Source organism: Theropithecus gelada, chromosome 19 (assembly GCF_003255815.1).
Source record: "Theropithecus gelada isolate Dixy chromosome 19, Tgel_1.0, whole genome shotgun sequence".
Taxonomy (NCBI): Eukaryota; Metazoa; Chordata; class Mammalia; order Primates; family Cercopithecidae; genus Theropithecus; species Theropithecus gelada.
The window spans coordinates 20,468,859-20,493,119 of NC_037687.1; the positions used below are offsets into that span (position 1 = coordinate 20,468,859).

The 24,261-nt window shown below is 40.3% G+C and overlaps 2 protein-coding genes across 9 annotated transcripts in view; one reads left to right on the forward strand and one right to left on the reverse strand.

Annotated features, from left to right (window-relative positions):
• ZNF738 (zinc finger protein 738) overlaps positions 1 to 24,261 on the forward strand; it is a 167,142-nt gene that overhangs the window by 138,064 nt on the left and 4,817 nt on the right. The window contains exons 1-5 of one of the 7 annotated variants that reach the window (XM_025367756.1): positions 358 to 586; positions 3,192 to 3,284; positions 16,600 to 16,726; positions 17,235 to 17,330; positions 17,528 to 20,609. In XM_025367756.1, the coding sequence (XP_025223541.1) occupies positions 584 to 586; positions 3,192 to 3,284; positions 16,600 to 16,726; positions 17,235 to 17,330; positions 17,528 to 17,535 (327 nt within the window). In that variant the 5' untranslated portion in view covers positions 358 to 583 and the 3' untranslated portion in view covers positions 17,536 to 20,609. Of the gene's footprint in view, positions 1 to 357; positions 587 to 3,191; positions 3,285 to 16,599; positions 16,727 to 17,234; positions 17,331 to 17,527; positions 20,610 to 24,261 lie in introns of those variants that run through there. The other 6 variants (XM_025367752.1, XM_025367753.1, XM_025367755.1 and 3 more) reach the window with 6 other exon arrangements.
• On the reverse strand, positions 22,821 to 23,623 carry LOC112612838 (iron-sulfur cluster assembly 1 homolog, mitochondrial-like). Of its 2 annotated transcripts, none has more exons than XM_025367788.1 (2): positions 23,420 to 23,623; positions 22,821 to 23,118 (listed from the first exon to the last, which is right to left on the reverse strand). In XM_025367788.1, exons 1-2 carry the CDS (start codon positions 23,550 to 23,552, stop codon positions 22,859 to 22,861), a joined length of 393 nt encoding a protein of 130 aa, XP_025223573.1. In that variant the 5' UTR covers positions 23,553 to 23,623; the 3' UTR covers positions 22,821 to 22,858. The 2 variants fall into 2 exon arrangements, with proteins under 2 accessions (XP_025223573.1, XP_025223574.1); XM_025367789.1 differs by having other exon boundaries at positions 22,859 to 23,124; positions 23,417 to 23,567.

The following is a 24,261-nucleotide window of genomic DNA, read 5'->3' on the forward strand; positions in this document are numbered from 1 at the left end:
TGTGGCTCATATTTTATTTCAGAGGATTACCTCCTTTTTAAAATCTCAGGCTGCCTGCTCAAAGGACCATAAGCCAGGAAGGTAAAAAACCTGAAATTTTAAAACCTTTGTTATTATATCCTTTTCATTTATGTATAGTCATATGATGTATTATTTACAAATGCATATGACCTTATACACAAGATTGAATGCAAATACCCTTTGGGGTGGGCCTATCAGCTCAGGGAGGAAGCCCTGCCTGAAAAGGCTGCAGCCTAGATGGTCACTCTTCCTTCATTCAGCCCAGCATCTAATTACATCTTCTGTCAGTCAGGGCCTGAGAGGGTGGGGTTTTAAACGCTATCCAATCAGCGAAGCTGGGCTGGGTACTGTCCAATCAGGCACGCAGCTTGAGCGGAGAGGACGGCTTCCGGGATGTGGCGGGATTTGTCGGATCCTTTGTCTCTAGCTGCACCTGGAGCTTCAGGTCTGGTCTTCACTGCTCTGTGTCCTCTGCTCCTAGAGGCCCAGCCTGTGTAGCCCTGTGACCTGCAGGTATTGGGAATCCACAGCTAAGACGCCGGGACCCCCTGGAAGCCTAGAAATGGTGAGAGTGCGGAGTCCTACATCCCGAGAGAGGGGAAGGGCTGGTTGAAACCGGTGGGAAGTGGCTGTGCCCGGACTCAGGCCTCCCTGTAGTCAGCTTCACAATCTGTGCCCCGAGTTCTCCTTGCCCGGCTCGGCCTCAGTCGCCTTCAGCCATAAGATGGCGGTTGCGCCGACAGCCGGGCCCCCAGGCGTCCTGTCTCTTCCCTGCATCGTGACTGTGCCCTTGCCTGGAGCCCTCTCTGGGAATCTCTGCATTCGCAGCGCCGCTTCTCTACCGGATTGTGCAGGGACTATGAGAGGGTCGTCAGGGGAGAATCCTGACTTGGTTCATGAATGGGAAGAACTTTGTTCCGTGGGGTTCCCAGTTCCTATTTTCTCCTATTAAAAGTTAATGGGAGTCACTGCAAAAATATTAAAAGAATTTAATCGAAGAGTGGTTCTAGGCCGGGCGCTGTGGCTCACGCCTGTGATCCCAGCACTTTGGAAGGCCGAGGCGGGCGGATCACGACGTCAGGAGATCAAGAACATCCTGGCTAACACCGTGAATCCCCGTCTCTACTAAAAATGCAAAAAATGAGCCGGGCGTGGTGGCGGGCGTCTGTAGTCCAAGCTACCTGGGGGGCTGAGGCAGGAAAATGGCTTGAACCCAGGAGGCAAAGCTTGCAGTGAGCCAAGATCGCGCCACTGCACTTCAGCCTGGGCGACAGAGCGAGACTGCCTCTAAATAAATAAATAAATAATTTAATCAAAGAGTGGTTCTAGAATTGTAGAGCACCGAGCTATGGTTTGTAGTTTGTGGTCTATGGGAGAGGCTTGAAAGAAAGTCTTTTGTAAAATGCATGATGAAGAAAACCAAATTTAGTAATAAGTTAGGTACAGTTATGTGGTTTCTTAATTTGTACATTAAAGGTGAAAATTTCCTGGTTATGTAATTGCAGCTCAATTGGCAGTTTATAGTTGAAGCCTGAATTTTGTTTCTCTTAATGTAGTAATTAAAAATAATGCGCCTGAGTTACATTTTTTAATTAAAGTAGGAACCCAGGGACTAGAGACATGTCAGTCTAATTGCCTGCCACTTAATTATTTTCACACTCCACAGGGAAGTGATTTTCTGCTGTATTTTTCACCTGGGTCCCAAAGCAGGGTCTTAAGTCTAACCCCCATCCCTCATTACTCCAGCCTCATTCTGGCTTGCAGGAAGATACTAAATTTTCAGTTTCTTCTGGAGTTCCCAAATGCCAGCTTTTCCTCCCTAATTCATGTTGTCATATATTTGTGTTTTTTTGTTTTTTGTTTTGTTTTTGAGATGGAGTCTCCCTCTGTCTCCCAGGCTGGAGTGCAATGGCACGATCTCTGCTCACCGTAACCTCCGCCTCCCGGATTTAAACAATTCTCCCGCCCCAGCCTCCCTAGTAGCTGGGATTATAGGCGCGCGCCATCATACTCGGCTAATTTTTGTGTTTTTTGTAAAGACGGGGTTTCACCATGTTGGACAGGCTGGTCTCGAACTCCTGACCTCAGGTGATCCGCCCGCATCGGCTTCCCAAAGTGCTGGGATTACAGGCGTGAGCCACCGCGCCTGGCCACGTATTTTGTAGTGTACTTTTTATACCATATGTTAATTAATAATTTTTTGGCAAAGCATTAAATGGTGCTTTTTTTTTTTTTTTTTTGACGGAGTTTCGCTCTTGTTGCCCAGGCTAGAGTGCAAAGGTGCCTACTGGGCTCACTGCAACCTCTGCCTCCAGGTTCAAGAGGTTCTCATACCTCAGCCTCCCGAGTAGCTGGGATTACAGGTATACCCCACCATGCCCGGCTGATTTTGTGTTTTTTAAAAAAGAGATAAGGTTTCTCCACGTTGGTCAGGCTGGTCAGGAACTCCCTACCTCAGGTGATCCACCTGCCTTGGCCTCCCAAAGTGCTGGAATTACAGGCGTGAGCCACTGCGCCCTGCATAAATGGGGTTTTTGGGTTTTTTTGTTTGTTTGTTTTTTGTTTGAGACGGAGTTTTGCTCTTGTTGCCCAGGCTGCAGTGCAGTGGCAGATCTCGGCTCACCTCAACCTCCGCCTCCCGGGTTCAAGCGATTCTCCTGCCTCAGCCTTGGAGTAGCTGGGATTACAGGCATGTGCTACCATGCCCAGCTAATTTTGTATTTTTAATAGAGATGGGGTTTCTCCATGTTGATCAGGCTGGTCTCGAACTCCTGTCCTCAGGTGATCTGCCCGCCTTGGCCTCCCAAAGTGTGGGGATTACAGGCGTGAGCCACCACACCCAGACAAATGGTGCTTTTAAGAAGATTTGTTATCTGTTTGTAAATATTTTCCATGAAAAGAAAGCAAATGATAATCCCCTCACACTGTATTGCAAAAAATCTCAGTGTGTTTTTTCCTTTTATCTTTTTAGGCACAGAGATGTTATCAGAATGTTTTTGGGTCAGAGTTCCGCTTTGGAAAATTTATGGGGTGATGTGTCCTCAGCCACCATTTAGTTTTTTCCTGGTCCTGGGTTTCAGTATTATCTGGGGATAAACTGAGATATCTGCCATGGTTATGTCAACTAGAGTGTCTAGTGGATATCAGCTCTGGTTTATTTTCTCCCATAGGACGACCTGAGATATGGAGTGTATCCTGTCAAGGGGGCAAGTGGATACCCTGGGGCTGAGAGGAAGCTTCTGGAGTATTCTTATTTTGAAAAGGTAACCCCGTGATATGTTAAAATTGTCTTCGGGACTAGCTTGACAAACATGGGGAAACCCCATCTCTACTAAAAATACAAAAAACTTAGCTGGGCTTGGTGGTGCATGCCTGAATTTCCAGCTACTCAGGGTTGCTGAGGCAGGACAATCACTTGAACCTGGGAGGAAGAGGTTGCGGTGAGCTGAGATCCTGCCATTGCACTCTAGCCTGGGCAGCAAGAGCGAAACTCGGTCTCATAATAGTAATAATAATAATTATTCTAATAATGAATAAATTGTCTTCTATCAACCCAGCTTCCATTTCATGGAGATAAATTGCTTGTCAGCCAATGAGATGCTGGTAGTGAGGGGAAAACACAGAAATGATTTCTGCCCCCTGGATTCTGTAAGGGAGCAGAATAGTGAAATAAATATAGTAAAAGAAAAAGTAAAAAAAAAAGTGAGAAATATGTGACCAAAAACTAGTATCCCAAAAGACAAACAACAAAAACAATAACAAACTGACTCCAGTGAGATGGCGTAAGAGCTTGCAAAGTAAAATGCACCTGGGACAGTCACCGAGAAATGGTGCAGTGTCTCCTAAATGGGTGGTTCTTGAGCACATAAGTGAGCAGGAGTGGGTGGAAGGATCTCTCCAGTAATTGAATGGCCTGACTTGAAACATGAGTCAGACACATCTGTTATGTAACCAGCACTGCCATTCCTGGATTTGTCCACCTTGAGATTTGTTCACTTATTTTCACCTCAGTTTTTTAGCCGTAACTTGCGTTATATTAGTAGGGCTTGAAAGGTAGAAAAATATTTACAAAGGGCATAAAAGATGTGGGTTTCAAAAAAAATTAATCATATATTTCATTTATCAAAAATTTTCACTTACCTTTTTCTTTCCCAGAGTGAGTTTACAAATTTTCTCAGGTGTGGTTTTTTTATGGCTGGGTGATTTCAAATAGAATTTCAAGGCTTAGCTTTTAGAATGCTACCAAAAAAGAAGAGGAAAAATCTCTATTCCATTTTTGCTGTAGAAAATGAATACATTTCCACAAGAAAATGTGGTGGATAATTGCTGAGTTACATAGATTCATAAAAACATCAGTTCCTTTTTTTCTCAGGGTAAATTTTTGACAGCGAATATCTCTGTTTGAATTCTGTTATCTTGATTTCTGAGTTTTATGCTAAATTTTATGAGATGAAACTTGGTACTGCCTAGAAGTGTTTCCACGTGACTAAATGTTTGCTGCATGATTTTTAATGGAATTAATAAAATAATACATTTATTTACTGAAAGAAATACTTTTGCTTTTCTTATTAAGGTATAAAATGTAAGCACCTTAAAATTTTCTTCCCTTATATGAACACTGTGTCTGAGTAATTTTTTTGGATTTTTCAAACACTTAGTTTCAAAAACCAAGTGAGTAACTCTAACATGGAAATTAAAGCTTGAGCCCAGTGACTTAGAGCTAAAGCTCATACTGAGACTGCAAAAGGAGGTTATTAAAGGTCCAGTTAGTTTTTTCTGGAGAGCCTCTCCTGCAGGTGTTCCAGCCTGCTCACTTCAGTCATGCAAGAAGCCTTTCTGCTGAGAGAAGCTACAGAATCCTGGAAAGCTACAGGCAGATGAGTTAAGGTTAAGACAAAAGGGGACTGGGAGGGTCTTACTGACCATGAAGTTGTTATTGTTTTAAGGCAGTTTCTAGACTTTGTAATATGTTACAAAGTTAGATTTCTGTTAAAAAATTTGAATTCCAGACCCAGGCGCGGTGGCTCATACCTGTAATCCCTGCACTTTGGGAGACCAAGATGGGCAGATCACCTGAGGTCAGGAGTTTGAGACCAGCCCGACCAATATGGTGAAACCCTATCTCTACTAAAAATACAAAAATTAACTGGGCATGGTGGTGGGTTCCTGTAATTCCAGCTATTCTGGAGGCTGAGAGAGGAGAAATGGTTGAACCCAGGAGTCAGAGGTTGCAGTGAGCTGACACGATGCCACTGCACTGCAGACTGGGTGACAGAGTGAGGCTCCATTTCAAAAAAAAAAAAAAAAATTGAATTCTAGAGCCGGGCATGGTAGCTCACATCTGTAATCCCAGGACTTTGTGAGGCTGAGGCGGGCATACCACCTGATGTCAGGAGTTCGAGACCAGCCTGACTAATATGGTGAAACCCCATCTCTACTAAAAATACAAAAATTATCCAGGCGTGGAGACGTGCACCTGTAATTCCAGCTACTTAGGAGGGTGAGACAGAAGAAATGCTTGAACCCAGGAGATGGAGGTTGCAGTGACCCGAGATTCATGCCACTGCACTCCAGCCTGGGCAATAGAGCAAGAATCCATCTCAAAAAAAAAAAAAAGAATTCAAAAAGAGGATTGCAACAGGAGGAATACCAATTATAAAAACTTTAAGGAATGCAATTTTAGGTAGACAAGGGCTTTTTTTCATAGAGTGGAGCCTACAAGATTAGAAAGTATGGAGGGGAATGGCAAATGGGGGTTAAAAATCAGATTTCAGATCAGAGAATGTTTTATCCTGAAGTCAGCATGTTCTTAGGAGGCATATAGAATGACATGGTATAATGGCTCAGATTGAGGGTAGCTCAAAATTCAGTAGTCTGTGAAAAATTTTATTTAGACCACTGAAGACAAATACAGCTGACTCTTTTAATGAGAAAAAGAAGAAAAGGTGCCAAGTTTTTACCAAAAAAGGGTCCGAGTCCAAACCTCAAGAGAGGGTCCTTGGATTTCACTCTAGAGAAGAATTCTGGGTGAGTTCATGGAGTAAAATGAAAGCAAGTTTATTAAGAAAGTAAAGAAATAAAAGAATTGCTTAATCCATAGGCAGAGCAGTCCGGAGGCCTACTGGTTGCCCATTTTATGGTTCTTTCTTTTTTTTTTTTTTGAGATGCAGTCTTGCTTTCTTGTGAGGCTGGAGTGCAGTGGCATGATCTCCACTCACAGCAGCTTCTGCCTCCCAGGTTCAAGCCATTCTCCTGCCTCAGCCTCCTGACTGACTGGGACTACAGCCATCCACCACCACACCCAGCTAAATTATTTTTGTATTTTTAGTAGAGACGGGTTTCACCGTGATGGCTAAACAAGGGGTGGATTATTATCCCAATTTTAAACCATATAGGGTAACTTCCTGATGTTTTTATGGCATTTGTAAACTGTCATGGCACTGGTGGGAGTGTAGCAGTGAGGATGACCAGAGGTCACACTCATTGCCATCTTGGTTTTGTTGGGTTTTATGCTGCTGCTTTACTGCAAGCTGTTTTGCTAGCCAGGTCTTTATGACCTGTATCCTGTGCTGACCTCCTATCTTATCCTGTGACTTAGAATGCCTAACTATGTGGGAATTCAGCCTAGTAGGTCTCAGCCCTATTTAACCACCCCCTATTCAAAATGGATTTGCCCTGGTTCAATACGCCTCTGACATTTCTCCCCTCTTTTGTACAAAAAACCCCCTTAATCACAAGAGGGATGAAAAGTCATCTTCTGTAACTACTTCATGCTGTATAGGGGCAATGATATTCTTCCTTAACTATTAGAGTCTTTTGTATTTGAGGTAGACCGGAGCTCAGTCAAAACTCATCAGTATGGTGAGGGCCATTCATAACTCTGAGTTTCAAAAAAGGGGTTCTCTCTAAGATTAATTAGTGTTTAATTTAAGAAAACATCTAGGTTGGGTAGGTTGGGTGTGGTAGCTCACGCCTGTAATCCCAGCACTTTGGGAGGCTGAGGCGGGCAGGTCGCTTGAGGTCAGGAGTTCAAGACCAGTCTGGCCAACATGACGAAACCCTGTCTCTACCAAAAATACAAAAAATTAGCCAGGCGTGGTGGGGCGCGCCTATAATCCCAGGTACTCAGGAGGCTGAGGCAGGAGAATCACTTGAACCCAGGAGGCAGAGGTTGCAGTGAGCCAAGATCGCACCACTGCACTCTAGTCTGGGTGACAGGGAGACTCCATCTCAAAAAATAAAAATAAAATAAAGAATAGGAAACATCCAGAAAGTTTATCCTGCATTTCTACACAAAAAGTACAACTGCAATATATTTGACAAATTCAGGCAGCCGCTTCTTGGTAGCAAAAGGATCATTTCCAGAAGTCCCATCAGCTCTCAGGTTTCCCCTTTTAGAGGAGAAAAAGCTCCCCATATCCCTTGGTCCTATGGATGCCTAATTCTGTCACTCATAGGCACCAGCAAAGAGTGCAAGACAGATTAATCTAAAAGAATAGCAATTAACATCCAGTAATGTGAAACCATTTCTTAGCTGAGAGGGACTTTGCTGAGAGGGGTTTCTAACCTAAATCTTAGGAAGGACTATAAACTTCCTAAGTTGGACCTTGAATCCAAGTACAGTCAAGCATCCTTGCCTTCTTTAAGAGGCTCCTTTAACCCACGCTGTCTTAGAAGAGACTCTGACTTTCCTAAGTTGTGCCTCCAACCTAATCTCATCCTTTATCTAGGTATAGGGACTCAAAGTCAGCCAGTTGGTATCCACAGATAATTTTTTGGGGGCAGGGACAGAGGTCTCTTAAGTATAGTCCTTTTGTAGTTGCCAGGAAAATGTTACCAGAAAGAAGTCTTGATTCAGACCCCAAGAGAGGGTTCTAGTATCTCGCTCAAGAAAGAATTCAGGGCAAGTCATAAAATGAAAGCAAATTTATTAAGAAAGTAAAGAAATAAAAGAAATGGCTTTCTCCATAGGCTGGTTGTGTATTTTTATGGTTATTTTTAAATTATATGCTAAATAAAGGGTGGATTATTTATATATCTCCTTTTTAGACCTTTATGATGTAACATCCTGATGTTGCCATGGCATTTGTAACCTCTCATGGCACTGGTGGGAGGGTAGCAGGAGAATGACCAGAAGTCACTCTCATCACCATCTTGGTTTTGGTAGCTTTTATCCTGCTTCTTTACTGCAAGCTATTTTATCAGCCAGGTCTTTGTGACCTGTATCTTGTGCTGATCTCCTATCTCATCTTGTGACTTAGAATGCCTAACCATCTGGAAATGCAGCCCAGTAGGTCTTAGCCTTATTTTACTCAGTCCGTATTCAAAACGGAGGCTGTGTACTTCTGACAGAGTCTGTGTCTGGCTATGTAATAAATAAGAAAAGAGAGCACCATCTAAGTCATAATGGGAAGGGTATTTCTTTCTATAAACTGTTCTTGTCCTATACATTTCTTCCATTTGACTTTTCATCAGTTGTATATTTTATAATAAACTGGTAAACATAACTACAGTGTTTTCCTGAGTTCTGTGAGTAGCTCGATCAGATAATTGAACTTGAGAAAGAGTCCCCAGTGTTTAAACAGTAGCTCAGACACACAGATGGGCCTATGGGGTTTGTGACTGGCATCTGCAGTGAGGACAGTGTTGTGAGACTGAGCCCCTGGAGTCAGCGTCTGTGCTCACCCTGGGTGGTGTCAGAATTCAAATATTACACACCGAGTTGGTGTTAGAGAATTGCTTGGTATTCAGCAAACTCTACTGATTTGGTGCCAGAAGAAAGATATCACAGAGGCGTGGCCTGCAATGGAACTGTAGGTGTCTGAAAATGGAAGGCTCTATTCTGTACAGACTGTCCCACTGCCCATTGTCCTGTGATTCCAGGTCTTCTCTTAGGGTGAGAGAATGAAAACTCAGAGGAAAGGAGCTCTAATGACAGACTCCCTTGTCTCACAGCTGCCACCACAGGATTCCCACCCACTCACAAACACACCCATTAGACATTGATGTGTCCACAGTCCTCCCAGGACTAGGCACCACCATCAGGAACTTCACCACAGCATTTTTGATCCTAGTGTTTCTTGCCAAAAAGCCACAAAAGTGTCTACAAGTCTCCTGGCATATCCCCACCCCCAGACACTGAATATGCAGCAGTAACCTGTGTTCTCCATCTACCTAGCATTATGGAGCACCTGTTCATAATCTCATCTACCTGCAAGGACACAGAAATAAATCAGAGTACAGCCCCACCGGGACCACTATCTGTAGAACAAACAGTTCTTTCCAGTTACACTGCGCTCTTCTGCACTCATGGGTTTTTCTTTTCTTAACTTTTCTTTTTGGTTCAGGAATACGCATGCAGGTTTGTTATACAGGTAAAATTGTTTCATGGGGGTTTGGTGTAGATTATTTTGTCAGTGAGTTCTCCTAAGCATAGCACCAAAGAGGTATTTTTTTCTGATCCTCTTTGTCCTTTTATCCTTCATCCTCAACTAGGCCTCTGTGACTGTTCCTCCTTTATGTCCATGTGTTCTTATTATTTAGCTCTTCCTTATAAATGATGACATGCATTTGGTTTTCTGTTTTGCATTAATTTTCTAAGAATAATGGTCTCCAATTCCATCCATGTTGCTGCAGAGGACTTAATCTTGGTGTTTTTTGTTTGTTTGCTTGTTTTTTGAGACAAATTTTTTTTTTTTTTTTTGAGACATAGTTTTGCTCTTGTCCAGGTTGGAGTGCAATGGTGCGATCTTGGCTCACTGAAACCTTAGCCTCCCAGGTTGAAGCAGTTCTGCCTCAGCCTCCCAAGTAGCTGGGACTACAGGTGTACCCCACCAAGCCCCACTAATTTTTGTATTTTTAGTAGAAACGGAGTTTCACCACGTTGGTCAGGATGGTCTCGATTTCCTGACCTTGTGATCTGCCCACTTTGGCCTCCCAAAATGCTGGGATTACAGACATAAGCCACTGCGCCCAGCCAGACGAATTCTTACTCTGTTGCTTAGGCTGGAATGCAGTGGCGTGATCTCTGCTCGCTGCAACCTCTGCCTCCCAAGTTCAAGTGATTCTCCTGCCTCAGCCTCCCGAATAGCTGGGATTACAGGTACTTGCCATGATGCCCAGCTAAGTTTTTGTATTTTTAGTAGAGACAGGGTTTTAGTATATTGGCGAGGTTGGTCTTGAACTCCTGATCTCAAGTAATCCACCTGCGTTGGCCTCCCAAAGTGCTGGGATTACAGGCATGAGCCACAGCACCCAGCTTTGTGTTGTTTTTATGTGGCCACATAGTCTTCCATGATTTTTATGTACCATATTTTACTTTGATTAAATCTTTATTTTGTTTTTTGGAGACAGTGTCTCACTCTGTCACACAGGATGGAGGGCAGTGGTGCAATCTTGGCTCACTTCAGCCTCCACCTCCAAGGCTCAAGGCTTAAGGAATCCTACCTCAGCCCCTTAAGTAACTGGAACTATAGGCTCACACCATCATGCCTAATTTTTATTTTTTTATTTTTTGTAGAGATGCGGCTTTGCCATGTTGCCCAGGCTGGTCTTTAACTCTTGAGCTAAGGCATTCCATCTGCCTTAATCTCCTAAAGCACTGGGATTACAAGTGTGAGTCACCTCATGCTACCATACTATGTTTTCAATCTAGTCTACCAACAATAGGCAATTAGGTTTATTCGATGTCTTTGTTATTGTGGACAGTGGTGAAATGAACATGCATGTTTTAAGTTTTGCATTTAAGTCTTCAATTCATGTTGAGTTGATTTTTATATATGGTGTAAGGAAGGGGACCAGTTTCAATCTTCTACATAGTGCTAACTAGTTATTCCAGTACCATTTATTAAATACAGATTTCTTTTCACATTCCTGTCAGGTTTATCAAAGATCAGATGGTTGGAGGTGTGTGGCATTATTTGTGGGCTCTCTATTCTGTTGCATTGTTCTATGAATCTGGTTTTATGCCAGTATAATGCTGCTTTGGTTACCGTAATGTAGTTTGAAGAGGGGCAATGTAATGCTTCCAGCTTCATTCTTTTTTTTTTTGAGACATTGTCTCACATTGTTTCCCAGGCTGGAGTGCTGTGCCATGATCTCAGCTTACTGCAACCTCCACCTCCCGGGTTCAAGCTATTCTCCTGCCTCACCCTCCTGAGTAGCTGGGATTACAAGTGCACGCCACCACACCTGGCTAATTTTTGTATTTTTGGTAGAGATTGGTTTTACCGTATTGGTCAGACTGGTCTTGAACTCCTGACCTCATGATCCGCCTGCCTCGGCCTTCCAAAGTGGTGTGATTACAGGCGTGAGCCACCATGCCCGGGCTATTGAAAGCTTTTAAAACATCTATTGAAATAACTTTGTGGTTTTTGTCTTTAGTTCTGTTTATATGATGAGTAACATTTATTGTGTGTTGAACCAACCTTTTATTTCAGAGATACAACCAAGTTGATCATAGTGTGTTAGGTTTTTGATGTTCTCCTGGATTTGGTTTGCCAGTATTTTGTTGAGGATATTTTCATCAATGTTCATTAAGAATATTGGCCTCAAGTTTTCTATTTTTTGTTTTATATTTGCCAGAGTTTGGTATCAGAATAATGTTATTTTTATAGAATAAGTTGGAAAGAAGTCCCCTTTTCTCAATCTTTTGAAATAATATTAGAAGTGGTACCAACTCTTATTTTTACATCTGGTGGAATTCAGCTGTAAATTTTTCTGATTCTTTGATGTTTTTGGTGGGTAGGCTATTTATTACTAACTCAGTTTTGGAGCTTGTTACTGGTCTATTCAGGGATCCAATTTCTTATTTGTTCACTCTTTGGAGGATGTATCTTTGCTCCAAGGTTACAATCTGCAAGCTTGGCCCAGATGAATTCTCTACTGATATTCATGTTGCCTCAGTTTTTTTCTTTTAGGTAGACATATTACTTAGAATGTGCTAGAGCAGCCTGTATGAAGGGATCTCTCCTTTGATTGTACTCTGCTTGCTGTAACACCCAAGGATGCAGAGTCAGGTTGATCCCACCTAGAATCTGCACATAAGTTCTGGCCTCTGCCTGGGATTTCCAAGACAGGGCCAGACTTTGAATTGAGAATGTACTGAAAACCAACAGAAGGCATTTTCTGTATTATGAGATGTCAGTGTAGAAATCTTAAATCCCCCATTTGAGAGTATGGCTCTTTAAGCTTTTCAATCTTGTTCAGTGACCTGCTACAGTCTGTGAGAGGCTCTAGGTGTAAGTAGAATCTGATGACAGAATCTGTAAGTGTAAACAAGAATCTTAAGAGTGAGAGATCAAGGCCACAAAGGATCCAGAGGCTTAGTGTTCTTGTCCATCTTCTTACCCAAAAGCTAGCAAATCAGGATAGGGGATCCAGGTTCTGGAGCTCCACCAAGGCAGTTCCATTGTCTATTTAGAATCAACCCGAGTTTCTCCAGCCTGGCTTATCACTGGGCCATCAGCCCTGGGTCACTGGGAACCCTCTCCTAATCATCTGGATATCCTTAAGACATTTGAGGATGTCAAGAGTAGAATTATATCAGGTTAACAAGAATGATTAATTCTGTTTCTGTCTTGTTGTAAAAGAAAGGAGACATCCTGTGTTTTTTTCTCCCTCGTAACAACCAAGAGATAACATCGGTTGTTACCCAGATGAGAGTTTCTCAAGTTTTCTGGTACTGGGGTGAAAGAAAAAGAGGAGGTCTGGTGACCCAAACAAACTAATTGCTTCCGTTTCATACGATCATTCAAAAAAATAGATGAAGCGGTCAAGGTCCCTGCCATCCAGGAAATTTTAGTCTAGACCAGCAACTGGATACAAGTTTGAATTAAGCATTAGATGGTTGGTACAATGAATAGATGTGTGCAAAAACAACTTGGGCCGCTTCTTTTTAATATTGTTGTGACTTCTGAAGTTATCACCTGAAGGTATATTTATGCACTGAAGAGTTGTTACTATTATTTGTGTTTCTTTTACTTTTCTAAGAATACATATTTATCTTCTAATAAAATTATCCTAGAAAACTTTAAAATTTAAACATTTAAATTACTTATTAGTATATGTTATAAAATTGACAGCAGTGACAAAAATAGATTGTGTTACATAACTCTGGGATTTAAGGTTTTTTTTTTTTTTCTTTTTTCTTTTTTTCTTTTTTAGACGGAGTTTCGCTCTTGTTGCCCAGGCTGGAGTGCAGTGGCACGATCTCGGCTCACCTCAACCTCCACCTCCCGGGTTCAAGCGATTCTCCTGCCTCAGCCTCCCGAGTAGCTGGGATTACAGGAGTACACCACCACCCCAGCTAATTTTGTATTTTTAGTAGAGACGGAGTTTCTCCATGTTGGTCAGGCTGGTCTTGAACTCCCGACCTCAGGCGATCCACCCACCTCGACCTCCCAAAGTGCTGGGATTACAGGTATGAGCCACCGTGCCAGGCCAGGATTTAAGTTTTCCTTAGGTAAGTTAGGAAAAGCAAAACTGGAAATACCCCAGTGATGTAGAAAACAAGTTCTACCTAGTTTCTTTTCCCTGCCCCAGTTCTGATCAGCCATTTTTGGAGGCCTTATTTAGGCCTGGCTCCACTCTGGAGTCTTTCCTTACAAAATGGATTTATAAAGATTCAAGTTTTGGGGGGTAAATCCTACTGACTTTCTAGAGCTGGTGCTCGCAATATCCTGAAACCCAAAAACAGATACATAAGAAAAATAAACTATACATTTTAAGATCTTAATTTTTTAATTTTGTAGTAAAACCAGTACTTACAGAAACATTCCATTTAGCAACTTTTCTATTCCTGCAGATCCAGTAGGTGCTCTACAAGTCATAAACAAGTAAATATAAACACAAAAAAATTTCTCTAAACTACATTAAGCTCTTTCTATGTCTGTGTTTCTTTATATATCTTCATCTGTCTATATTTAGCTTTTAGTTATCTATATATCTTCATCTGTCTGTATATAGCTTTTAGTGCATATGTTTTTAAGAAAATCAATGACAGAGAAACAGAGAAGAAAATAATAATTCTGGGTCCTTTATCTAAATCCTGAGAATTATTGAACACTTACTATGAACTTTCAAGGTGTTATTAGGACATAATAACAAATAATAACACATAATGTGTTATTCCCAGCACTGTGCTCTCTAACGTACTATTGAGCACATAGTACCTGCTTAATAAACATTGCATTAGTTCATGTGTACTTGTTGTTTTTTAAATGCAGACTTATTCAGACATTGTTACCTTCTCTGTCCTCTGTAAACTTTAGAGAGCCAGCAAAGAATATGAAACTTTACATTTTTTATCTTTCTTTGTGGATCAGAAATATTGTATTGTGACAAGAGTGTGGAGTGTAAGGGACACTGTGCTGTGCCTGTTTTCTCTAATGCTAATAATGAGCCCAGGGGGAGCAACATCAGCATTGACAGGGGACTTGTTTGAAACACCCATCCATGGACCCTTTTCAAACCTACAGAATCACATTACATAAAGTGGGACCGACATTACCAAGTGATTTTTGAGTTCATTAAAGCTTGAGAGGCAATGCTTAGCTAAGTGGTTATCAGCCTAGACTTCTCATTAGCATTACATGGCCAATTTGCAGCAATCTCTTTACTTGTACCCTTTCCACAGATTCTGTGTATTGTTCTAGATGAAAGTATTTGTGTTGTTTTAATTGTTTCTCATGTGACTCTAAGGCGAGACCAGAATCAAGTGTGTGGGGTTCAAGATACATTCATGAGAGTTAAGTACCACCTTTGCACTAAAAGGTAGTCACAGGTACTGTTCTGTTTGGTTTTGATAGGGAGAGGTCAATGTCACCCATATTTCCATTACTGTAGCAGAAATTGCTGGTGTTTGTGGCAAAGGCAGGCACCTGAAGACAGAAATAGAGAAACATATTTTTATATTCATCAAGCAGTTCATTGTTCCTGAATCTCTGCTGCTATAAAGGACAGAAATGGGTGGGCTTTTTCTACAGGTCTTACTTATTTTTTCTGTGGGTGTGAGGCTTGCAGGTAAACAGGTGGTGCTGACACCTTTAAAGGAATTTTTTCAAGATGCAGGCGTAACTTCTCCAGAGAATGTCATCTGAAAAGCATTTCCAAAGAAGATGAAAGAGGAAAAATGGCTTTTTTTTTTCCTCAGCTAAACATGTCTCAGATGAAGAGCTGTGTCCACTCTGCCTCCTGGAGTGCGATGCATTTAGTCCTTGCAAACCTTTACTTCTCTGCTTGTGTTTCTTTCCCCTAATGAGTTTAACTACTTTAAAAAATTCTTGTGATAGTCAAGGGTCTCTGCAAAATATTTCTCTCCTATATCCCAGAGCCTTCTCTACACTCTCTAAATCATGACTTCTTATATGCCATGCAAAATTCTTACCATGAATTTATAATCTGCAGTATTAAAAATGTTTCCCTTGTTGCTGTTGAACGTGGGAAGATGTGGATACTCAAGATTCCTGTTGGGGGAATGTTCTTAGTAAAGACGGAGAACATGTAATGTTGAGGTTTCATATGTGTGCATTAGCTCTATTCAGAACAGGATTAAGAAAATCCTCATTTAAACAGGATGGCATTTATTACCCTGAAAGTTCTGAAAAAAAAATTATTGGGCGATGCTTTCTAGGGTGCTAAAGAAAGACTACTTTAAATTGTTATTAAAAATGTCAGAACATAGAAGATATCTGCATCTTAAACTCTGCATAAAATTGATTTTTCTGTATGGGTAAATTCAGACTATACTTTTTGGGGGGCAATATCTCAGCAGTGATGCTGTGTTATTTGGTGTGCGTCAGCACATCATAAACATTTGTCCTCATGCAGTTGATTTTAAAATTTACTTCAAGAGCTCTCTGAAATATTTATTTCAGTATAGAGTTAATTATTTTTCTCTTCATTATTAAGTATCTTTATGTAGCTAAAGAAGAGCTGTGCATAAACCATCACATTTAATCTGGTAGCTGCCTTTCTTTCTTAGGTTTTGTTTGCATATGTCTATCTTTGGAAAATGAAGACTCTTATCTTTGTTTACAGGCCAGAAAAATTGGTAAAACTCAGACTCTTCCACTTACTGGATGTTTGACAAAATATTCTTTTTGGGCCAAACACATTGGCATTACTAGTGAGCTTGTTAGACATTCAGAATCTCTGACTTTATTTCACATCTTCTGAAAATAAAAATCTGCACAAGATCTCCAGTTTATTGTTCACATTGAAACTTGAGAGGGGCCGTCTAACTCAACATGTCATTTTTGCCTGAAAAATATGCACTACTCATTCTTTGTGATGCAAATATAACACTAAAAAATGTACATGTTTGTGTTTATGCCTTTAGTTTTATACCTTATTGTTCATAAAATTATCATATATATACTAGTATTGTGGATCTTAAACCATTCTCTTCTCAGAGTTAGAGAATACATTAGAGAATATTTCTATGTTGAGAATGTTGGATGATTTCAGTCATTCCTGTAAGTCAGAACCAACTTTCTTTACTCTCTCATTTAACCTTAATTCAAATGATAAATTCTACCCGTGGACACTTGTAAATATGTGTGTATGTGTGTTTTTCAGGGGCCGTTGACATTTAGGGATGTGGTCATAGAATTCTCTCAGGAGGAGTGGCAATGTCTGGACACTGCTCAGCAAGATTTGTATAGGAAAGTGATGTTAGAGAACTTCAGAAACCTGGTGTTCTTGGGTGAGAATAACTTTAATGCACCATTCCTTATATACACTAAAGGTTTCATTTCTCCATTTTTGTAGAATAATTTTTGGTAATTTATGCTTTGCATAAATAGAGTTTCTGATTCCTGTTTTCAAAAAATCTCGAGGAATTATCTGCGTAGAAAAAAAAATTTCCTCAAGATGTTTTATCTTAGCCTGAACTTTTTGCATTCCTGAGCTGGTCTGTACCCTTCACTCTAGAGTAGTGGTAGTTTCAGAAATTTAGTGGTATAAAATATTGTTGCCCGTATGTTAAAATCTATTTGCCACCACTAATTTTTGATTCATAAGTACTGAGTAGTGAAATTAAGGGCCTACAAATTTAAAATATTTTCTAAATGTTAAGAACTTTCTGTCATTAAATAGAATTTTGGGATGAATTTTCTAGAATACTCTATTACATCCTCTTTACTAAGCACAGTAATAGGTAGGTAATTAGAGAATATGAGCAAGATTCATGTTACTTATTTTTAATAAAGCAGGTATTGATGTCTCTAAGCCGGATCTGATCACCTGTCTGGAGCAAGGAAAAGATCCCTGGAATATGAAGAGAGACAGTATGGTAGCCACACCCCCAGGTAGGTGAGAGTGAATAAAACAGTTGACATAGATGAAAGGTTGGAAGATTACAAAAAAAAAAAAAAAAAGGCAAGTCCCTATAATGTGATTTGGGAAGCTGTGTTCCAAAGCAAATAGATTCTGGGAAGCCTGAGGTGTATGTTTCAGTTTTGTTGTTGTTGTTGTTGCTCTCACATAGGGCCATCTTCTGTCTTAGGCTTTTAAATTCTCTAAGGAGTCTACTTTCCCTTCATTGATTTTCCTTCAAGTTTACAGTGAGAGCCAGAGTCCTCTATGGCATATAAGAGACTACACAATCTGACTGCTTTTCCATTGTTTTGGGGGACACACAAATACCTGCATGATTTTGAGAAACGTTATGTTAAACTATTTTTTTAGTTCTCTCTTGCATCATGTCTAAAATGTGTGAGAATATTCGTCACTGTTCTATTGGTTTTTATGTTAATTTTCTGCACATTCCATCCTTTTTTATTAGTATATTCTTGAAATATAGTCTGAAATTATAAATATGATGTCCCTCTGCTTTGTTCTTTTTCCTCAAGATTGCTTTGGCTATTCAAATTTATTGTAGTTTTTTTGTTTTGTTTTGTTTTTTGTTTTGAGACAGAGTTTCACTCTTGTTGCCCAGACTGGAGTGCAATGGCGCAATCTTGGCTCACCATAACCTCTGCCTCCAGCGATTCTCCTGCCTCGGCCTCCCAAGTAGCTGAGGCTACAGGCATGTGCCACCATGCCTGGCTAATTTTGTATTTTTAGTAGAGCTGCCTCAGCCTCCCAAAGTGTTGGGATTACAGGTGTGAGCCAGTACACCGAGCCTTTTTTTCTATTTTATACTTTCATTCCATTTTGATCATAGAATATAATTCATAAAATGTCAAATTTAACAAATATTTAAGACGCTGTTTTTGGCCTAACAGGTGGTCTATCAAAGAGAATATTGCATAAGATATTGAGAAGGATGTGGTTCCTCATATTCTTGAGGACTCTTCTCTATTTCTCTGTTAAAAATAATTGTACTGGCTGGGCGCGGTGGCTCACACCTATAATTCCAACACTTTGGGAGGCCAAGGCCAGCGGATCATCTGAGTTCGGGAGTTCGAGACCAGCTTGACCAATGTGGAGAAACCCCATCTCTATTAAAAATAGAAAATTAGCCAGGCATGGTGGTGCATGCCTGTAGTCCCAGCTACTCGGGAGGCTGAGGCAGGAGAATCGCTTGAACCCAGGAGGCGGAGGTTGTGGTGAGCCGAGATTATGCCATTGCACTTAAGCCTGGGCAACAAGAGCAAAATTCTTCTCAAAAAAAAAAAAAAATTGTATTATACTGCCTTCAATTCCTCTCTTCACTTACTAATATTCTGTCTTGTTTTATTTTTATTACAGAAAGTGGGTTATTGAAATTTTCTACTATAATTATATTGCTGTCTAGGTATTTCTTCCAGTCTGTCAATATTTGCTTTATATATTTGGAACCTTAGTGTGACATACACACAGACACACACACATGCACACACAAATTTCTCATAGGTTCCCAGTTAATAAATCTATTATTGTTTAATGTCCTTCTTTGTCTCTTTGCAATTTTGACTTAAAATACTTCATGTAAGATATGACAGTTTTTGACTTAAGATGTAGATTTTGTAATACTATTTTGACTTCTTCTGCTCTCATTTGGTTAGTATTTGCATTCAATGTCTAAATCTATTTTGCTGCCTTCAATATTTTTTATCATTAGATGTCAGCTGACCCTTGTAGAAAGGCAAATTGGATCTTGGTTTTTAATAATTTTAAATACATGTCTTTATTGAAAGTATGTCTCTTAATTGGAAAGTTTTCTGAAGCAAAGAGACTTACTAATTTTTTTGTTGTTGTTCTGTTTGATTCTTGTATCTTTGTCCTACATTTTCTCTCTTTCTGTTTCTCTTTGTGGCTGTTTTATTTTTACTTTGATATGCTTTTACTTCTTTCTTATTTTGTTTTCTGTATCTATACAGGTGTATTCTTTGTGGTTTGTGGGGGATTACATAAAACCTCTAAAAGATACAATATATTTCAGTCTGGTTAAAAATGAACTTTAGTTGCATGCAAAAATTTTTTCTCATTACATATGCTCTCAGATTTGTCATTGATACTGCTAATTACATTTTTTATTTTGTATATTTATTAACAGATATTTATAATGATTTCTATGCTTTTATCTTTCAAATTTTGGGGATTAATTAAAAATTTCTTCTGTGCCATTATGATAATGCTAAGAAATTTATTTTTGTGTATGTGCATGTCTTTCCCAAAAAATAATGTGTTTTAATATGATTTCGTGTTGCCTTGTTGAATCATCTTATTTTCATTGGAAGCAACTGCTTTCAGCACCTTTTATATGTAAGGAAGTACCCATATACTTTTTAAAATTTGGTTATTTTTTAAGTTTTTTTTCTTTTTATTTAGCAGGACAAATTTGGTGATGGTGTTATACTCACTTGATAACTATTTTCTTCAGAAATTTGACTATACCACACAGTTTCCTTCTGTCCTGAAAAATTTTTGTTGAGAATCCACTGGCTATCTCATAAAAGTATTCTTGCAAATAATATCACTTTTTTTTTTTTTGAGATGAAGTATCACTCTTGTTCCCCAGGTTGGAGTGAAACAATGTGATTTCACCTCACTGCATCCTGGGTTCAAGCAGTTCTCCTACCTCAGCCTCCCGAGAAGCTGGGCTTATAGGCGTATGCCACCACACCCGGCTAAGTTTGTATTTTAAGTAGAAATGGGATTTCTCCATGCTGGTCAGGCTGGTCTCGAACTCCTGACCTCAGGTGATTCACCTACCTCAGCTTCCCAAAGTGCTGGGATTACAGGTGTGACCTACCACGCCCAGCCAATACATCACTTTAATCTTGCAGCTCCCAAGATTCTCTTTTCTGTGACTTTTAAAATTGTGCTTACATATATGTTTGATATAAGTATCTTTGTATCCTAGTTTGTCCAGTTTCTTCATTTTTATGTCATTTTTAAAAGATTTTTCAGTTATTTTTTATATTTTTACCTCCATTGTTTGTTTTTTTTGGTATTTTAAATATTTCTGTTCTTATTTCCAGTTTTCTGATTTTCTGTAGTTCTCTGTGTTCATATTTTACTCATTGAGTATTATTCAATTTATTTTTACTTTTAAAAATGAAGGTACACATCATTTTTCTTTCTGTAAATTTTATATTTTTGTTGGAACCACATTGCCCTGTTTTGTATATATTCTAATCTTTTATTAAAATTTGCACATTTACCCGCAAAAAAGGTTACCTGTCCCCATCTTTATGATGTGGCTTTCTCCTGGCACACTTTGAACAATTATCTGGGTTAGAGATTCTGAGAGTCTCTCAAACATATTCTTAGAATGTGTCTTGTTTGAAATTTTGTGTTTATTTTTTAGTTAAAGGAAATTATTTATCTTCTTTCTTAATACTCAGTAATCACTTGCTGCACCTGTGTTCTTTCTGTGGTACTGCAGTATGTTCACTGCTGTAACGTTTACCTGTGATCTCAGCAGACTCAAACTGTCATTCCAAAGTATACCACCATTTCTTTCAGCACTGTATGTCATGGGTGACAGAAACCAGTGTCTTCAAAGGCTCCCACAAGCAAGTAATAAAGATATATGAGCCGGTATTTTACTTGTGTTTTTATTTTATTTTATTTTATTATTTTTGAGGCCATATTTTTTTAAATTGACAACTCAGTCTCTACATACGTGCAATATTGCATGAATTATAAGTGGATCAACAATTATATTATTGATACAAACTCATGAGCATTTACATAAAACTACCGCTCTAGGTTTTGGTGTGTTTTGTGCTGGCTACTTCAGTGAATAAAAGAAACATAAAGGAACTCAACTACTTGAATTCATGAGAATCAGCTTTCAAAAAAAGCATATATGTCATCTCATAGAATATTTAATACGTCAAACCCAGGAAAATCAGTAACTAAGTGACAGAAGGAACACTTTTAAAGAAACGTTGATGGCCGGGCGCGGTGGCTCAAGCCTGTAATCCCAGCACTTTGGGAGGCCGAGACGGGCGGATCACGAGGTCAGGAGATCGAGACCATCCTGGCTAATACGGTGAAACCCCGTCTCTACTAAAAATACAAAAAACTAGCCGGGCGAGGTGGCGGGCGCCTGTAATCCCAGCTACTCGGGAGGCTGAGGCAGGAGAATGGCGTAAACCCGGGAGGCGGAGCTTGCAGTGAGCTGAGATCCGGCCACTGCATTCCAGCCTGGGTGACAGAGCAAGACTCCGTCTCAAAAAAAAAAAAAAAAAAAAACGTTGATGATAAAAATGTTAGGCTAAAATATTAACAACTTTAGCAACTGGACCAAGGAACTATAAAATATATGCACACTGGGAATTTTAAGAAAAGATCCCCACGTTCTCTTGCACAATGAGGAACACATTCCAAAAACATAATTCTGGGTTGTTACAATGTCTTCTCTGCTACAAACCATAGTTTCAAAGATGAAAGAAACAGGATGGTAATTCACATAAAAGGGTTTTAAAATTCTTCCTACTCAAAATAAAATAAAAATAATATGATCTCCATTAAATTATAAAGAAATTATATCAAAATGGTGACCAAATAAAGAACACAGACCATTTGCCTTCACTGACTGCCTCAGGGCAGATCATGTGTCACCTACAAGGAAGGGGAGATGCGGGTAGAGTCCCTACTCTCCCCGGGCCTGTGGAGTGGGGCTGGATAGGAGCCCTTTGGTTTCCCTGGGGTTTTGCTTCCTCACATAGGGAATTGAGGGAGGTGGGCTAGATGACTTTAAGAGACCCCTCAACTAAAAGAATCAAAGTCACCTTGAGATCCCATCTCTGAGCAGGCACATAAGGTGCAAAAGAAATGGATTGAAAAACAGACGGATGATGTCTTTCTCACCTTTTAATACCATCACTGAGAACTAATCTGTACTATAGTTGAAGAAAATCTTTGCCCGGTACTATTAAAGGGTATGCAGTGAGGCATCTGACAATGAAATTTTTCATAAAAATGTATAAAAAGGCTTTATTAAGTTTGGGTGGAAAGACAATGCACTATCATGTTACTACTACCAGCAGTCAGGACGTCCTGTCTCAGATTTTAGGAGTCACCGATCTGGTTGGGAGAAATGCTGAGGGGGATGCATATTCAAGCCATTCAGTAGAGAGTTAAGGAGTGCACACTGTTCAGGAAATGGATAAACAGGTGCCCGGGAAGGCAACTTTAATGAAACTGGTTCTAAAACAAAGGATGCAAGAGACCTAAATGATCCAAAGAGAGTGATGGCTTCTCATTTTCTGTCCCCTAATGAGAATACAAACATTTCTTCTGGGATCTAACACACTAGCCTCATTTTCAAGATACATCACTTTATTTTCCCTACAAGGCAGCAGCACATTAAGCATGTGATAGTCACATGATTTCTGCAGTGAGCCCCAAGGCTTCCCCGAGCTTTCCTGGAACCTACGGCCAGAAGAGTCCTGAGATTTCAAATATTAAAGCTTTCTATACAGCCACAAGTCCCTTTGATGTTTGGGTTATTGAACACAAACTCACTGGATAATTTGTCTTCAACATAGTCCATTTCTGTTCCTAAAAGTGTTAGCTTTGCTTTCTTTTTGATGAATACTCTGACTCCATCTTGAATAACTTCATCAGAATCTCCTTTTATCTTTGTATATTCTAGAGTATAAGAAAGGCCATTAGAGCCCCTGGTTGGGACACTGACTTTTACACCTAGATGCTCAGGCTTATCTTTTTTTTTTTTTTGAGACAGAATCTCGCTCTGTCTCCCAGGCTGCAGTGCTGTGGCACCATCTCGGCTCACTGCAAGCTCTGCCTCCCGAGTTCATGCCATTCTCCTGCCTCAGCCTCCTGAGTAGCTGGGACTACAGGCCCTGCCACCACGCCCAGCTGATTTTTTGTATTTTTAGTAGAGTCAGGGTTTCACTGTTAGCCAGGATGGTCTTGATCCCCTGACCTCGTGATCCGCCTGCCTCGGCCTTCCAAAGTGCTGGGATTACAGGCCTGAGCCACCGCGCCCGGCCAGGCTTATCTTTAAGAAGTTGTTTTATCTTGTTTACTGCTGGAGGTGTCAGGGTGAGGGTGGCCCAGGTGGGCAGTTTCCTCTTGCTCACAGCCTGGACAGTTGCCTGGATTAAGGAAGCTGACATCTTCGCCATCCTGGCACCCTAGTGCCTTAGGCTGGAGCTCGACTCCCTCAGCCTCTCTCCATGGACACGGCGGGTGCGTTCTACCTGTGTTTTTTTTTTAAAAATAAATGTTGGCAATTTACTTACTTTTTTTTCTTTCTTTTTTTTGAGATATAGTCTCACTCTGTTGTCCAGGCTTGAGTGCAATGGTGTGATTTTGACTCACTGCTACCTCTATCCTGGGTTCAAGCAATTCTCCTGCCTTAGCCTCCTCAGTAGCTGGCATTACAGGTTGAGCCACTATGCCTGGCTGGCAATTTACTTCTTTTTGTTTTGTTTGTTTTTTTGAGATGGAATCTCGCACTGTCACCCAGGCTGGAGTGCAATAGCGCAATTTCGACTGACTGCAACATCTGTCTCCTGGGTTCAAACAGTTCTCCTGCCTCAGCCTTCTGAGTGTCTGGGACTATGGGCACACACCACCATGCCCAGCTAATTTCTGTATCTGTAGTAGAGACGGGGTTTCACAATGTTGGCCAGGATGGTCTCAATCTCTGGACCTCATGATCCACATGCTTCAACCTCCCAAACTGCTGGGATTACAGGTGTGAGCCACCACACCCAGGGCAATTTACTTCTAAAAGCATTGTTATGTTGAGGAACAGAAACAGCTGTGTTGGGTAAATGTAACAAACTTTTTTTTTTATTATTGTATGTAACTTTTTGCATTGTGCTCACT

Coding starts and splice junctions, on each gene's coding strand:
- LOC112612838 (XM_025367789.1), bottom strand. CDS start 23,552: ATGGCGAAGATGTCAGCTTCCTTAATCCAGGCAACTGTCCAGGCTGTG. Junction 23,125..23,416: donor ACTTCTTAAAGATAAGCCTG/GCCGGGCGCGGT, acceptor AAAAAAAAAAAG/ATAAGCCTGAGCATCTAGGT.